The sequence below is a fragment of the Marmota marmota genome, unplaced genomic scaffold (assembly GCF_001458135.2).
Source record: "Marmota marmota marmota unplaced genomic scaffold, marMar, whole genome shotgun sequence".
Lineage (NCBI taxonomy): Eukaryota > Metazoa > Chordata > Mammalia > Rodentia > Sciuridae > Marmota > Marmota marmota.
Window position 1 is genome coordinate 2,697,241 of NW_025999929.1, and position 14,293 is coordinate 2,711,533.

Consider the following 14,293-nt stretch of genomic DNA (forward strand, 5'->3'; position numbering starts at 1 on the left):
TTGGGGGGGGGGGGTAATAGTCCAATATAAGGAATAGTTGCCCATGTATCAAGAACTTTTTTTTATGCTTGTAACTTTTTAGTATCAGCAAGCATAGTTTAATGAAAGCAAATTAAGCTTAGATCCATTAATTGATCTGTTTGTAGCAATTCTGATAAGAAGTTGGGAGATGCCATAGACCAAAGAAAAAATACATTATAAGTGATTTTTCTGAAAGAAGTATCTGCCTCCCTGATTGTCATGGACAATTAATAGTGGATTGTGTTGTCTTTCAGTTATTATAGATAAAATTTTACTTTCAAATCCCTATGGATTGGCATCAGCTGCATATTCATCCTTGTGCAGATAAGTCAGATTTGGTTACACTAATCTAGCTGCAAGAAAAGACTCTTAACCCCTCCCCCTCATAATTACTTTCTCTTTCTGAGTAGCTATGAGTGTGCATTTGTATTCTTATGTCATGTTTTGGTGCCCTAGATAGCAACTAAAACATGTACAGAGAAATCCTAGGCTTTTGAAGACTGTGTGTGAGAAGAGGTGAGCAGGGTACTGATTCCAAAACTAATAAAGCTGCTACTTGACTATTCTTGATTGTACTTGAGGAATTATAAGATTGTAAGTTCTTAAGACAGTTATACACATGTTCATTCCCATTATAGTGAGATAAAAATATTCTTTTTTGTCAGGGTTGCTGGGGATTGAACAAAGACCTCACACATGCTAAGTGTGCACTTTACGACTAAGATACATCTCTAGCCCATGTGTTCTTTTGAAAAAAATTTCCCTCCTGTATTTATTTATTCAGTATAATTCAAAGGTTCTGTATTTGCTAGTCATGGCTGGGTGTTGAAAAGTACATTAATGTGCCTGTAGAGAACATGATAAAGGCCAGGTGAGCAAATCGGCTTATAGTGCCATGCTATGATCAAGCTGTACACAAGGCATGGGGGGTATAGAGAAGAGATGTCTAAAGTATGCGAAAGCAAACATTTTACCTCCTGGATGAGGAGATGCTGAGTTGAGTTTTGAAGGACAATCAGAATTTAACCAGATGAAATAACGCTCCTTATCTGTGCCACAGTTCTCTGGTTTGTTTGGCTAATCAACAGTTTCCATGTATTTTGCTTTCAAAGAATTTGGTCACATGATGAAGTGAAGTGTGCTGTCTGAGCTGGGTTAATTTTGGAGGCAGGAAAAAAAACTATGGTCTCTGGTATGAGGAGCTTGTGATGCTGAAGATGAAAAAGTAAAGCGGCATTTAATCATTCTGCACTACTTGCTGCAGTAAGAATTGTAGGTTCCCAGATCATAGGACACAAACATATTCAGAACTTCTCTTCTGAAGAAGTAATTTGTTTGTGGTCCAGAGAAACACATCTCTGTGGACATGAAGAGGGTGAAGTGAGAAGCCATAATTGCCCTTTGGCTCTATAGATACGCAGGTCCAAATTGAAGTAGCATCTATCCCTTCATAGGGTGCTGGGGTTTGTCTCTTAGTTGGGGCATTTCTTTAATCACCTGGAGAGAGGAGCCCTCAAACAAGATGACTATAGAGTTTTTTATATTGTTTGTTTTTTCAACAAAGGTTTAAATTGTTTTGCCTACCTCTAAAGTAATCTTTTCTGCTGCAGAATAGAAAAAAAAGATGATAGAACACTGGCATAGAAGATACTGTCCAGAGTGGATTGTGGGTATAGAATAGATTTTAATAATTTTTTATAAAAATATTTTACTATAAGGTAAATAAGTATGCCAGTATAATTGTGTTAATCTAAAGAAAAATATTAATAAAAAGAAAAATTTGGGGGGCTGGGGCTGCAGCTCAGTAGAAGAGCGCTTGCCTAGCATGTGTGAGGCACTGGGTTCAATCCTTAGCACCACATAAAAATAAACAAATAAAATAAAAGTATTCTGTTAATCTATAACTTCAAAAAATGTTAATATAAAGAAAAATATAAGTTAAAATGGTACTTTTAAAAACATCAGCAACGAGCTAGGTGCGGTGGCACATGCCTGTAATCCCAGCAATTTGGGAGGTTGAGGCAGGAGGATCATGAATTTAAAGCCAGCCTCGGGAATTTAGTGAGGTCTAAGCAACTTAATGAGACACTGTCTCAAAATTTATAAAGTAAATAAATAAAAAGGACTGGGGATGTGATTCAGTGGTTAATTGCCCCTGGGTTCACTACCTGATACAAAAAAAAAAAAAAAAATAGCAACCTTGTATTAGTTCACTGTGGTTGCTGTACCACAAACTGACTGGCTTAGAACAACAGAACTTAACTCTCCTGGTTCTGGAAGTTAGGACCAAAATCAAGGTGTCAGCAGGGCCATAATGCTCCAGAGGCTTCCTTCAAGCATCTGGTATCTCCTAGCATCCCTTAACTTCTGGTTGCCATCTCTGCTTCCATCTTCGTATGACCTCTATGTCCTTGTGTCTTCTTTTCCTCTTATAAGAATGTTTGTCATTGGCTTTAAGATACACCCTAAATCCAGGGTGGTTTCATCTTGAGATTCTCATATCTGCAAAGACCCTATTTTCAAATAAGGTCACATCCATGTGTTCCAAGGATTAGGACTTAACATCTTTTGAGGGTCACTATTCAACCCTCTGTAGAACTCTGCCAGGTATGTGGTATATAATTTGGAAAGACATAGGATTATAGAAAAAGATGACATTATCTGTGAAATGTATGTTCTGTCTTTATGAAGAAAGTAAGTTTTGTTTCAGTTTAACTCAGGTTATCATGGAAACATCAGAGTTTGGGGCTCTGCTTTGAAGATTTACAATTCTAGAGAGCATGCTATTGAATATCTAATTCAAATGATAATAACAATAGCTAACATTTATGGAGTACTCCTGATGTGGTAGACAGTACTCTTGAGCATTCTGCATGTCTTGTTTAATCCTCAGTATAGCTTTGCAAATTAGGTATCAGCTTTTTTTTTTTATTAGAAGAGGAAACTGAGGCAGAACAAGGTTAAGAAATATGCTCACGATCATTCAGCTTGAATGACATGGAACCAATTTTAAAGGAATGTTGCCAATTATTAAGCAACCTCAGTTGCTGGAAGGATCCTAGGTACCAAGATGAAAGGGGATGAATGCTGACAGTGAACATTACCATCCTAACCTTTCTGTGTGTTTTTTATTTAAGGGCAACTCTGTATTAATTTGTAAAGGAGTCAGTACAAAAGATCCCACCTAAAATGTAGCAGGTATGCCTTTTAACCAGATATGCATATCACACTTATTTGGGATGTATTTTGTGCCTGGGGTCTGACCCTAGAGTTTTGGGAATCAGTAAATCAATAGTATGGTATCCACATCTGTATTTGAGGAAAGTTCTCTAATCTGATGCATATCCCTGGTTGAGAACCACTTTTTAGCAGTTGTTACACTGACCATATAATGTTCAGTTTCCTTAGTGAAGAGATTCAAGGAGTTTGTTTTATAATTTAGGGAGGGAGAGCTTAATAAACCCATCTTATTCTTTTGTTCTGCGGTGAAATAACAGGGACATTTTCACTTTCTTTACTCCTCCTACTTAAACATCCAGCCATATAAGTAGTAGTCTCCAAATCCCAGTATCCTTTACCAGAAGAACACTGTGCAGGATCCAGGCCACTGGAAAAGAAAGGGGAAGGAGGAAGAAGCTTTCCATATTCTGTTAAGATCAGAGTGTTTCTCTTAGCTCTGTGTTTCATCTCTAAATTGTATTAACCAGAATATAATCTTTTCCTCTCATTTTGAAAATGGTTTTTACTACCTTATAACAACATAATTTACTGTCTATTGCTTATTTCTTTGTAGGATGCTATGAAAGTTTGGATACTATCCCCAAAGTAGATTTCATCTCATTTAATTCTATGCTACCTTTGAAGGTTATTTCCAAATGCAGAATATTTTGTAAGTTTATACTTAAATTTAAAAATAATGTTAAATTCTCTAACCTAGAGAAACTCTCTCAAGATAATTTAGTAGTTACTGTTTGTCTCAAGATAATTTCGTAGTTACTGTTTGCTGAGTGGTTTTGCAAATATCAATGATTAACTTTAGTTCTGTCATCTTTTTCCCATTTTAAGATCTCAGAGTATTTTATTGTATTTTATTACTACTTTTCAGAATTTAAAATAAAGAGGGATTTAGGACATATTAGATGGGAGTTAAATCACACCCCTTCATGCATGGTGTTCATAACAGTGAATTTACATTTTGTAATTTCCTTACATGACTATAGTGAGTGCAGTGAGTGCCCCCTTTTATTGCTTGAACAGTTGATGAGAAATTCATTTTGGGTTTAAAAGTACACTATCCTTTTGGATGGGATGAACTTTAAACTGTGGATGATACCCAAGGGGAAGAAGGAGTGGTGGGAGCTTGGGTGGCTTTTGTTGTGGCAGCAACTTCATTCCCATGAATGCAACCAAAACAACAGAATGATTTATATACTTTGGTTAGGAGTACAAATCAAAGGACCATATTTCCCAATTAGACAAATACATGTCCATTTTCAAAGCCTTATTCACAGCAGGCTGTTTATAAATCTATGGAGCAAAAATGGACTAATTCATAGAAAAGAGATATATACCAAAATACTAATTTTAGGATAGTCTAGCAGTAGTGATTTTTCTCTCTTTGACTATTTTTAAAATAGAAAAATTCAGAAGTTTGAGTAGCTTGTTTTTCAAACCATTATTAAATTTTTAGGAATGTGAAACTGTTCATAGTGTGGTCTAAGTTTTGCTTTAAAAATTACATGTAAGGTTAGTGGTTACATGGCTGGTTGAATCATAAAGAAAATTAAATAAATGACATCATCATACCGGTTATTGTCTTAGGTGATGAAGGTAGGATTCTGTTTTGTTTTCTATATTTTTATATGATTTCTTTTAAATTAAAAAGTATTACTCTGAAATAATGAGAAAATTGAAGTTAGCCTATTCACTGTGCAGTAATTATCTGTTATCCACTAGGCACTAGAAATACAAAGAACTAGTGGAACCTTATTCCTGTCCTTGTGCTCAACATTTAGTGGGGGTGGAGAGATGACACGGGAATGAGCAACCCAACTCATGGTGTGGGATATAGAATAGTTCAGTATGTTGGAACTGATTAGGGCTTCTACTTTTACTCCTTTTCTTCCCTCAGTTGTCCTGAAAACTTTTTGTTGCTAGGAAGTTTCCCAAGGAAGTGGAAAAGAGGTGTTCGGTCAGTTTTACCTCCACACTCGCCCCAGGTACTATGCCCTTGATCTTAGAGACATCATAGGCAGCTGGGCCTCTTTGATGCTGGTTCTTCCTTTCTACCTCTTTAGTATATGCTCTATTGTTTTCTTCTAAATCATCTTTCAGAAAATCCAGCTTCTGGTTGAGAAATGATCCATCGACTTTCCAAAGTGCCAATAATATGATCCTGGTAATATGTTTTGGATGATCTGTTGTTCACTGCTGAGAAGAGTTAACTGCTGAGAAGATGCTGCTCTCAGAAGGAAGGGAGATGAGTCTCTGGGCTATACCTAAGGGTCTGAGGCCAGACAGTTTTCTTGAGTCTGAGGAGACAGTGTTCTTTTAGAAAGAAAAGTCAAGCCAGGTATCTTATATGTGATGAGGCCCACAGTGAGTAACTAAATCCTGGCCACTGTTAGTAGGTAAGGGAATGAGATGGGACAGTCTTCATGACTTTAGAGACACATCTTTGAGTGAAATGCAGATTGAGCTTACTCAGGTTGTTTTCTGGGCAAAGTTGTAGGTGGGTGTAGGAGAAGAAATTCTGTATTAGAAATTTTATGTTGACCCCAGCATACAAGCTGGATTCTGCTCCAGAACCCTCCCTTAGCCCATCCCAGTTGGCACCTGTTGTACAACTTATGGTGTACAAGCACTGTGTGTTGTTTTCCAAGTAGCTGATTTGGAAGGACAATCTTGATGAACTTATTAATTACTGTGTAGATATTTTCAGTTGAAGGATAATAATGACATGGGTGAACTATATATCCAAAAAATTATATTTTTTGCAGCTCAATCAGGAAATAATAAGACTCTTGTAAGTAATGAAATGTGTTAGATAGTCAAGATGGAAATCAGACCTGAAAACTGATTATAGTTAGATCTTGTTTATGAAGATACAGACTTTGGAATGTGTTTGTAAATTTTGGTTCTCACATTTGGAGAGAGGTTAGGTGATTAACTCAAAGTCCCACAACTAAGTTCTGGCAGTCTTTTGATAATTTTCCAGGGTAGTGACCTCTCTGCTACCCCAGGTAGATTTTGTATGAGTAATACCCACTCTGAAATGACGTACTGCTCTCTGAAATTGTCCTAGGCCAAAATTAGAGAGAACTTCTAGGTCCTGCTGTGTCCGGGGAACTGAGGATCTTGTTTATTGTTTGTAAAATGAGGGAATTGAACTGCCTGATCTGGACCCTTTTAGAGCAAATAATGTGATGTGGTCTCTTGCCTGTGTGGAAGGTAGTCTGAGCATTTTTGTGTCATCCAGATGGGGGTTGCCATATGCTATAATGAGGTGCTAATGTTTCTGATAAAGTGTTCACTGTTCTTTAGGGCAGAACCAGAGAGCCCACTTGTCAACTATAACTTTCCAGGACATTCAATTTCTGTTTCACACAAGCTTCAATGAGTGAACTTACAGTAAGATACCCTGGTGGCTCATAAAATAACAAAGTAGTATTCTCCCAACTCTTGGGACACAGTGAGATGCCCTTGTAACTTTTAAGATCTCAGTAATGCTTGTGACTTTTTAAGATCTCAGCAGTGCTTAACCATATTAACTGTGTGAGTTCAAAACAAGGGTCAAAAGCCTTGAACTAAGGTGGTTTTTTTCACTGACTTTACTAGAAGTACAAGTTCACTAAGGTATGCTGCAGAATGAGAAATATGTTACCTGAGTGTGACAATAACTAATGCTGGTTGTGTTCCAGACCCTCCGTGTTTATAGAAGATAAAGCAGTAGATACTCTTGCTTATCTCAGTGATGGGGATGCCCGAGCTGGCTTGAACGGACTGCAGCTGGCAGTGCTGGCCAGGTTAAGCTCTAGGAAGATGTTCTGTAAGAAGAGTGGGCAAACCTATTCTCCCAGTAGAGTTCTCATCACTGAGAATGATGTGAAGGAAGGTCTCCAGCGATCCCACATTTTATATGACCGGGCAGGTAAGTAACTGAGTAACTGGAATGTAGAAAAAGTAACACTATAGAGAAATAAGTGTGCACAACTGCTCATTGCCAGGCATCAAAAGGAGTTCAGGTGTTTGAAATTACAGGCTCCTCCTTCATTTTATAAAATCGTTAGATATTTTCTCATTACTTTCTGGTAGCAACTTATGGTGTACAAGCACTTTTGAAAGCCTATGTATTTAGTTGACAGTGAGTAATTCCTGTAATTTGCAAAGGCAGTAAGTAGCAAGAGGACTTTTGCAATAAGTGACTTATTTAGTACTTTACTTGAGTGTTAAAAATCCTTAATTTCTGGGGGCTGGGGTTGTGGCTCAGTGGTAGACCGCTTGCCTTGCACATGTGAGGTACTGGGTTCAATCCTCAGCACTATTCAAAATAAATAAATATATTGTGTCCATTTACAATTAAAAGAATATTTTTAAAAAATCCTTACTTTTTGGAGTTTAACCTAAACATTGAGTTTATATGGCTATTGATGCTTTTATTTTGTAGTGGGTTCTTAGAAAAATTCAAATCTAATTTTTCAGTGTGCACTTAACTGTTTACAGAGAACCACATTTAGAGATAACAGATAATGTCAGCTTTTATTAAATCTGTGAACGGGTAGTATTAAATATAAGCATAGCACATTTGTATCTTTTTATAAAAAAAGGTCAGAGATGAAGATAGCTTACTGCAGATTAGGCTGAACTCCTGTGATGGAACATTTGTGTGACTCTGAACATAGTCATATTATAGTAACTATGGAATAGAATTTCTACACCTTTAAAAGTTCTCCCAGAAAAGGAAGCTGATAATTGAAATTCCACATCTCATGTTGGCTGTGCCACATCTCTGATATTTCCTGATGACGAGAGTCCTTCTTATTGGCTGGGGAAGGGGTGGAGGGGCTTAAGAATGACTTTGGTTGCAGGCAGAGTCTCTTAGTAAAGGTGCTCACTACACAACCTTGGGAGAGTGACTGAAGCTTTTTGGCCTTAGTGCCCCTTAGCTGATGGTAATGTGGGTGTCAGTGCTAAGGACACATTGGACATGTGAAACACACAGTCCCATCTGCATTTTGATGTTTACCTGCCTCCCAGCAGGAGCTTTCTCACATGGCTATCTCTCCCTTACGTGAGTGTCATGTCAGTGCTTAACAAATCTGAAAAGTTGAATATCTAGATATAGAGCTTTGCTTTGCTTTTAGTCAGAAACAAAAAGTTTTTCAAAAGTGAAGGAATTACTACGTGGTGGATTCTCCCTTGCTTCTGGGGGTCCAACAGCTGTGATTTTTCTCCCTTTTTGTAAGTGTCCCAAGGGGGGCTTCATTTTGACTAGATCAGTCTTTCATATTTAATCAGACTATCAGTTAATATCCAAGTAACATGAAATTTTCCAAATAACCTTAGAAGGTACTTTATTAATATCCTCATTTTGCAGATAACAAAACTCGGCTTGCCTCATAAAGCTTGTGGTAAAACTGATCCTCAAATTAAGGTCCGACTGGTTCCCAATATCATTTCCTTTACCACTGCTCCTGCTTCCATTTCAGGCCTGCTGTGCAGTCACTGAGCTTGCCCTAGAGCACATTCCCTGCAAGGAATCACATTTGGAAGTGTCTGGTCCCAGGGAACCATGAACCATGGGGATTACCTTGTTGCTAGTTCTTTGCTTCCTTAGGAAGAGCTAGGGGCAGTGGAGGCCTCCTGATGCCACGTCCAACAGCCTTGAGAACTCTACAGTCTATGTCTTTCTAATATCAATGAGCCCCCTCTACCCACATGCAACTCTATTATAGAGTGTCTGCTACACAGAGGATCCACAACAGGTGTAAATAGAATTCATGAACTTGAGAAATGTTCTCATATAGGCTGTTCCATAAATAGGGATTATAGAAGCATTGTCCTGAAAACCTGTTATCTTAGACTTTTATAACTGATAAAAAAAGAATCTATCCCATAATTTTTATTATTTTAGTGTTGCTCACTAGTATATAGTACCCATAGTAGGATCCAGTAAATAGTTCAGATGGTATGCATCAAATTAAATAAGTATCCAGATGAGAATAAATTTTCTTTCATGTCTTGACATCAAGGTATTATAAACAATTGTGTTCTGGTAGAACACAATCTTATTGTTCATATGGGCTTGTGTCAACTTTTTAAAGCAGTGTATAATAAAAGCAGAAGCATAGAATAATAATAGAATCTAAAATACAGTGTTTCTATAGTGCATGCTTGCTATGTGCCAGGCATGTATTTAATACAAGCTATGAAGTGAGTGGTCTTGGCATCCCCATTTTTAAGATGAAAACCTTGAGACAGAGAGGATCAGGAATATACCCTTGGCTCAGTGTCTGGTGAGTTTAGGTTTCAAGCCCAAGCTGCCTGGCCCAAGAGCCCATGTTCTGGCCCACGTACCTGTGGTATTACCTCTCACATTGACCCAGTAAAACTTGGAGGAGATGAGTAACCTGCATTCGGGGAAGTGTAAACTAGACAGAATGTGAACTAGAGGTGGTTTCTTTCATCCTTCCATACCCATGTGTTTGACTAGATCTACCCTAGTCTTCCCCACCTCTAAGTTTTGGCCCACAGAGGAGCAAAGCACAGGTGTGAGAGGGAGCCAGAACCATGAGGATCACTTAGGATACTTTCCCAGCCAGTATCTGTAGCTGACTTCACTAGGGAAACCCTGGTACAGTGGACATTCAGTTTGTCTATAGAAATCCAATAATGTTGACATGTTGATCTGCCCAAACCTCCTTGAAAACTGGATTTGCTCAGATTCTGCCGTCAACCTTTTGGGACTTTCCCCTTTGGTAGGCCAGGGGAGTTTCTTGTTGCTTTCTTTCATCTCCATCTGAAGACCAAGTGTTGTCTTAGCAGACTGATCAGCTACTGGGATTTGTTCCCGGGGCCCGAAAACTGTCTGGAAGAACACAGTCTTATTATTCATATGGGCTCGTGATGAAGAGAAGCACTAGGTGCTTCTCTAGAAGAACTCCAGAACACTCCCAGACACCCCTCTTTCTCATAAGGGGAATGTTCTATCCCTGAACTTAAGAAAAAAAGGATGGACAGGAAATTGTGAAATGTGTACAGGTACCACTGCCTTTTATTTATTTAAAAAATGATTGAGCTATGATTTCCTGCCTTTCTATGTGTTTTTTCTAAAGCACATTTCACTGATTTGTTTTTCTTGTGAATCCATGCCAAAAAATGGAATAAGACCAAATGTTGAGGGTGAGTCTTACCCATTCAGAGTGAGATCTATTAGTGCCAGTTCTCTGGGATCATGCCACACAGGTGTCTGTACACCAGGGCTGTGGTTTAAATGACCACAGGCTTCAGATATCAGGAAGACAGCTGGAAACAACATTGAGGAACAAATGGGCCATGACAGCTGCCCTTGACACTTGACTCTCCATCCTGATGGCTACAAGCAGCCCCATGGTCTGTTTTCCTTAAATAGACTGCAGGGGGATAAGATGGAGTCAGAATGTGAGACTGTCCCTACCTCCCCTCTTGTCTCTGGCAAATCCACTGTGGTAGAGATTACTTTTCAGAGTGAGTGTCCCCACCCTGTTCACCTTTTTGTGTACACACTCAATGGGAACACTCTCTTCATGTTTTTCAAGTAGCATCCTCTTCCTCTGAACAGGACTTAGCCACCAAACAAGCGCCCCACCTCCAAGGAGGACTGCACTGGGGCATGCTGCAGGTTTGCATCCCCCCACCTAGTATAGTTTGAGGATAGCCGTCAACCCCACTCTCCTCAGCTTCCCTGGGACCTCTGTTAGTGCAGCCTTCCTTAAATCAGCCTGTCACAAAGCTGGCTGGGGGACCCCCTCTGAGTGGGTGCCTTTCTGTGGTATACAGGAGAGGAGCACTACAACTGCATCTCCGCCTTGCACAAGGCCATGCGAGGCTCGGACCAGAATGCTTCCCTCTACTGGCTGGCACGCATGCTCGAGGGAGGAGAGGACCCACTCTATGTGGCAAGGAGGCTGGTGAGGTTTGCCAGTGAGGACATCGGTGAGTGTGTCTGAGGGTCCCAGAGCCCCAATTCATATTGGGAGTGGGGCACGTGGCATGAGGGAGGGAATGTGACTTCTTTTGGCCTAAGGATGTCATGGAATCGTGTAAAAGGCAAGAGAAGAGAAGACTTTCTGCAGGAGCTTAGTTATCTATTTCTTGGTGTGTGTGTGTGTGTGTGTGTGCTTTTGAATGTATTAAAAAGTCACCATTTTCTATTTCCTCTTCGGGAATGTTCTTTAGGATATGAGTAGTTTATTCAGAATGTTGAAATAAAAGAGATACTTTTCAATTTGCTTTTGCAGCCAGGTGTTGAGGTTTTCGTTGGACAGTTCCTGAGGTAGAAATGGAAGACTGTGGACACCATTTAAAGACAAAGAACAGCTTTTTTTTTTTTTTTTTGCCTTTGTAAATGTTTTGTTTTTAATGTACCCATACTTGTGAATGTCTTCATGGCCTTTGGTCCTCTCAGTATTTGTTATAGTCTCTTGTTTTTCCTACTACTAGATATAAAATTTTTACCCACAAGGAGCCAGTTCTGGACACCACAGTTATCACTCAGTAAATATTTCTTGAATAAGTTAATGTGATCAATGATCAGAGATAAGTTCCATTTCTTTTGCTAAATGGGACTATTTTTGTCACCAAGTTTATAAGCAGTTATGGTCTCTGGTTGCGGCAACACGCGGACAAGTGGGGATGATAGTGTGTGTTGTGACTTAACTCCTTTGTCTCTCTGTGTGTGTGACAGGTCTGGCAGACCCGTCTGCATTAACACAAGCAGTTGCTGCCTACCAAGGCTGTCATTTTATAGGCATGCCTGAATGTGAGGTAAAGTAAACAGCTCCCATCTTTACAAATCCATTCCTTTTTCCTGTGTTCCAACCTTTGGTGGATTTGAATATATGTGGTACCTTCACTATTGATGTATTGGGCCTGCTAGATTGGGCTCAACTTTTGAAGCCCCATTTTTTAGAATTCTAGGCTCTAGAGAGAGATCAGACCTTTGGTGTGGATGAAGTTATTATTTCAAACTCTCCTTAGGAATCTCAGGGTTCAGAGAAGGTGCTGAAGTCTTCCTGGGTGACAGAAAGGTTGTGAAGGAGCTAAGGAGGAAGCCCCTGTGGGTTTGCCTCCCAAACAGCAGCTTCCTGTTCATCTGTTTTATATCTTGAGGGTTTAAAAAAAATTTCATTTTGCAAAATGTTCTTCAGTTTTGTTTTTTTTTTTTTTAAAAGGAGAAGCACTGGCCTGGCTTGTCTCTCATTCATAGGGATTTATTCTCTAGTTATCCAGACTAGGCACAAAATGGAGATTAAAAAAGCATGATGGGAATCTTTTTAAAAAGTTAACTGGAGGTATCTTAAAGCACTCTGCCAAACAGAACCTTTCTGGCACCTCCTTGGTAATGTGTCTTTCTGTATCCTAGGTGCTTCTGGCTCAGTGTGTGGTCTATTTTGCGAGAGCCCCAAAGTCCATTGAGGTGTACAGCGCTTATAATAATGTCAAAGCCTGCCTGAGGAACCACCAGGGCCCTCTGCCCCCGGTGCCCCTGCACCTGAGGAACGCACCAACCAGGCTGATGAAGGATCTGGGCTACGGCAAAGGCTACAAGTACAATCCCATGTACAGTGAGCCTGTGGATCAGGAATACCTGCCCGAGGAATTGAGAGGAGTCGATTTCTTCAAGCAGAGGCGGTGCTGACTCTTAGGCAGTGACAGCAGAAGGATGCTCTTTATTGAAGGGAAAGAGTAACTGGATTGTGAAGTTGGTTGCCTGGTGGAAGTTAAAACAGACCAACATTTTGTGCCAGAAATTTAAGAGTTCCATAGGTGAAGGAGATTACTTCAACTAAATGTGTAACGTTGAAATTGTGTTCATTTGCACTCTGTGCAATGGTTATGCTTATGAAAATATCTGGCAGCTTTGTGCAATGAATTAATGTTATAAGGAATTATCTATTTTGTCATAGTATTTAAGTCATAATGTCATTTCAGAATTCAGTTCAGTAGGATTTTTTTCCTTTAAAAATGTATATTCTGGGTAGTTCCGATTGTTAAAAAAAAATGTAATTGTGATTTAATACTGCATAGTGTTTTGGGTATTTTTTTTATATGCAAAGGTCTTATGAGCCAATAAAACTATTTCAAAGTACTCTTCAGTTCTTAAATGTTTTTCCCACCTAGGATGGTGGGTACCAATATTTGTCACCATTGCATTTCAATAGATAGATACTGTAAATCATCATAGATAAGATTGGAAAGCTTGGGAGAAGTCAATCTGTCTTTCTGAAAATAAATTTTAATTTTTTAAAGAACTGCATACTCATAGTTTTAAATGATTCATAAGATCCAGTTGTCCCTGACCCATTCCTCCCCACCTCCTCCTTGCAGCCCTGTATTTCTAAATAATAATTCCTATTTTACTTTGTGTTTCTTGAAGTTAAAATGTCATTGCCCTCAGCTTCATGTTCATCGTATCTATTGATAATTTTGTCTCAGTCACCATTTTGTGTAGATTTTAATGGGGATGGTCCCTTCAATTAGTGGGTTACTTACTTCTCTTTTCCCCCTTGGTGTGGTCTTTCTTGGGGAATGCCCCTGCACTGGAATAGCTGCCAGCCTTCACCCTGGGGCTTTTTTTGCCTTCCCCCTGTTTTCTGGGTGTGATATCCTGTTTATTGGTTTATTCTACTACTTTGGTGCAACACATCAGCCTAAAAAGCACATTGCAGAGGCTTTGCAACCTGTGGGCCTCCGCAGTGCAGTCTTGACTTGCCAAGCTTTAGTCATCCCAAGACTATCCTTTCATTGTCACTTTGGAGGTTTCCTTTGCTCCAACCTGCGTCATGTATCTGGATTACAGGATCCTGTGCTTTTTTCTTACTTGCTTGGGTGCACACATTCTTTAGTGACTTTATGGAGCAAGGATGCCTGGGAGGGAAGTGTTTTCAGACCTTGAGAGATGGAAAATGGTTTTTTATCACCCTCAGGCTTGTTTGACAGTTTGGCTGGGAATAAATTCTAAGTCAGAAATTACTTGTCCACTGTCTTCCAATGATGCTATAAGATGGCTCGA

General features: G+C 39.3%; 1 protein-coding gene across 1 annotated transcript in view; it reads left to right on the plus strand.

Annotated features, from left to right (window-relative positions):
• The window catches only part of Wrnip1 (WRN helicase interacting protein 1), a 21,350-nt gene extending 7,813 nt beyond the window's left edge, over positions 1–13,537 (plus strand). Inside the window, exons 4-7 of the mRNA XM_015506115.2 lie at positions 6,942–7,171; positions 11,059–11,214; positions 11,966–12,045; positions 12,644–13,537. Coding sequence (XP_015361601.1) covers positions 6,942–7,171; positions 11,059–11,214; positions 11,966–12,045; positions 12,644–12,919 — 742 coding nt within the window. The 3' untranslated portion in view covers positions 12,920–13,537. The remainder of the gene's footprint in view (positions 1–6,941; positions 7,172–11,058; positions 11,215–11,965; positions 12,046–12,643) is intronic.
• The last annotated feature ends 756 nt before the right edge of the window (positions 13,538–14,293 follow it).